Source organism: Aptenodytes forsteri, unplaced genomic scaffold, assembly GCF_000699145.1.
Source record: "Aptenodytes forsteri isolate BGI_AS27 unplaced genomic scaffold, ASM69914v1 Scaffold474, whole genome shotgun sequence".
In the NCBI taxonomy this organism is placed as follows: Eukaryota; Metazoa; Chordata; class Aves; order Sphenisciformes; family Spheniscidae; genus Aptenodytes; species Aptenodytes forsteri.
The window spans coordinates 114721-115631 of NW_008793938.1; the positions used below are offsets into that span (position 1 = coordinate 114721).

A 911-nucleotide genomic window follows, 5' to 3' on the forward strand; every position below is an offset into this window, starting at 1 on the left:
TGTGGGGTGGCTACAGCGATGGTCACAGAGGTAAACCCCTCTGGGCTGCTGGGTTATGGCAGCAGGACCTTGCTGCCTGGGTAGAGGTCCATCATATTGACGTCCAAGAGCCATGTCCCTGGAGAACATCAACGCAAGGAGCAAGTAGACCAGGCGGCAAAACTGCGAGTGGTTTGGGTAGACCTGGACTGGGAACATCGTTGTGAGGTGTTCACAGCTCCGTGGACCCGTGTAATGTCGGAGGAGAGGCACAACGTATGGGTGGGCTCGCGATGGAGGAGTGGACCTGACCACCGCAGCCATCGCACAGGTCTTTCATTGACAATGCGCCGGAATAAAGGGAGTGAAGCCTCTCGGGTATAAAGGATGGTGGCTGTGGTACCACGAGGGGGAGGCCAGCAGATTCAGTATATCACACTGAGGCCAGCGTGACGTGCTTCCTATGGTGGCAGTGACAACCAGAGGACGAGCGCATGGCTTCAGCGCCCGAGACCCCGCAGCCAGGCCAGGCTGTTCCCCCCGGCCCCCGTGACCCAGCCGGCTCCTCTCCAAAGCAATTCTGCTTTATTTCATACAAATCTCTGTCCCAACGGCAGCAGCCCCCTCCTCCTGCCCAGCCACAGGGGCAGGAGCCAGCTACTGCTCCCCATAGCCCACCCCCGGGGCCTCTGGCCGCCCCGTGCCGGGGGAGTGCTGCAGCAGGTGGCTGTAGGGCCCGCAGCGGCTCTGCAGCTCGGCGGGCGTCCCCGTCTCGACCACAGTGCCATGTTCCAGCACCACGACGCAGTCGGCCGCCTTCAGCATCCGTGGGCAGTGGGTGATGAGCAGCACTGTCCGGGCCCACCTGCTCTGCACCCACTGCTGCAGCTGGGGGAGGGTCCGCCCCAGCCCCCTGGCACTCACCGCACCGG

General features: G+C 63.1%; 1 protein-coding gene across 1 annotated transcript in view; it reads right to left on the bottom strand.

Moving 5' to 3' along the window:
* Nucleotides 1–636: 636 nt before the first annotated feature.
* Nucleotides 637–911, bottom strand: part of LOC103907923 (antigen peptide transporter 2) — a 9381-nt gene continuing 9106 nt past the window's right edge. Inside the window, 1 exon segment of the mRNA XM_009290210.2 lies at nucleotides 637–867. Coding sequence (XP_009288485.1) covers nucleotides 637–867 — 231 coding nt within the window.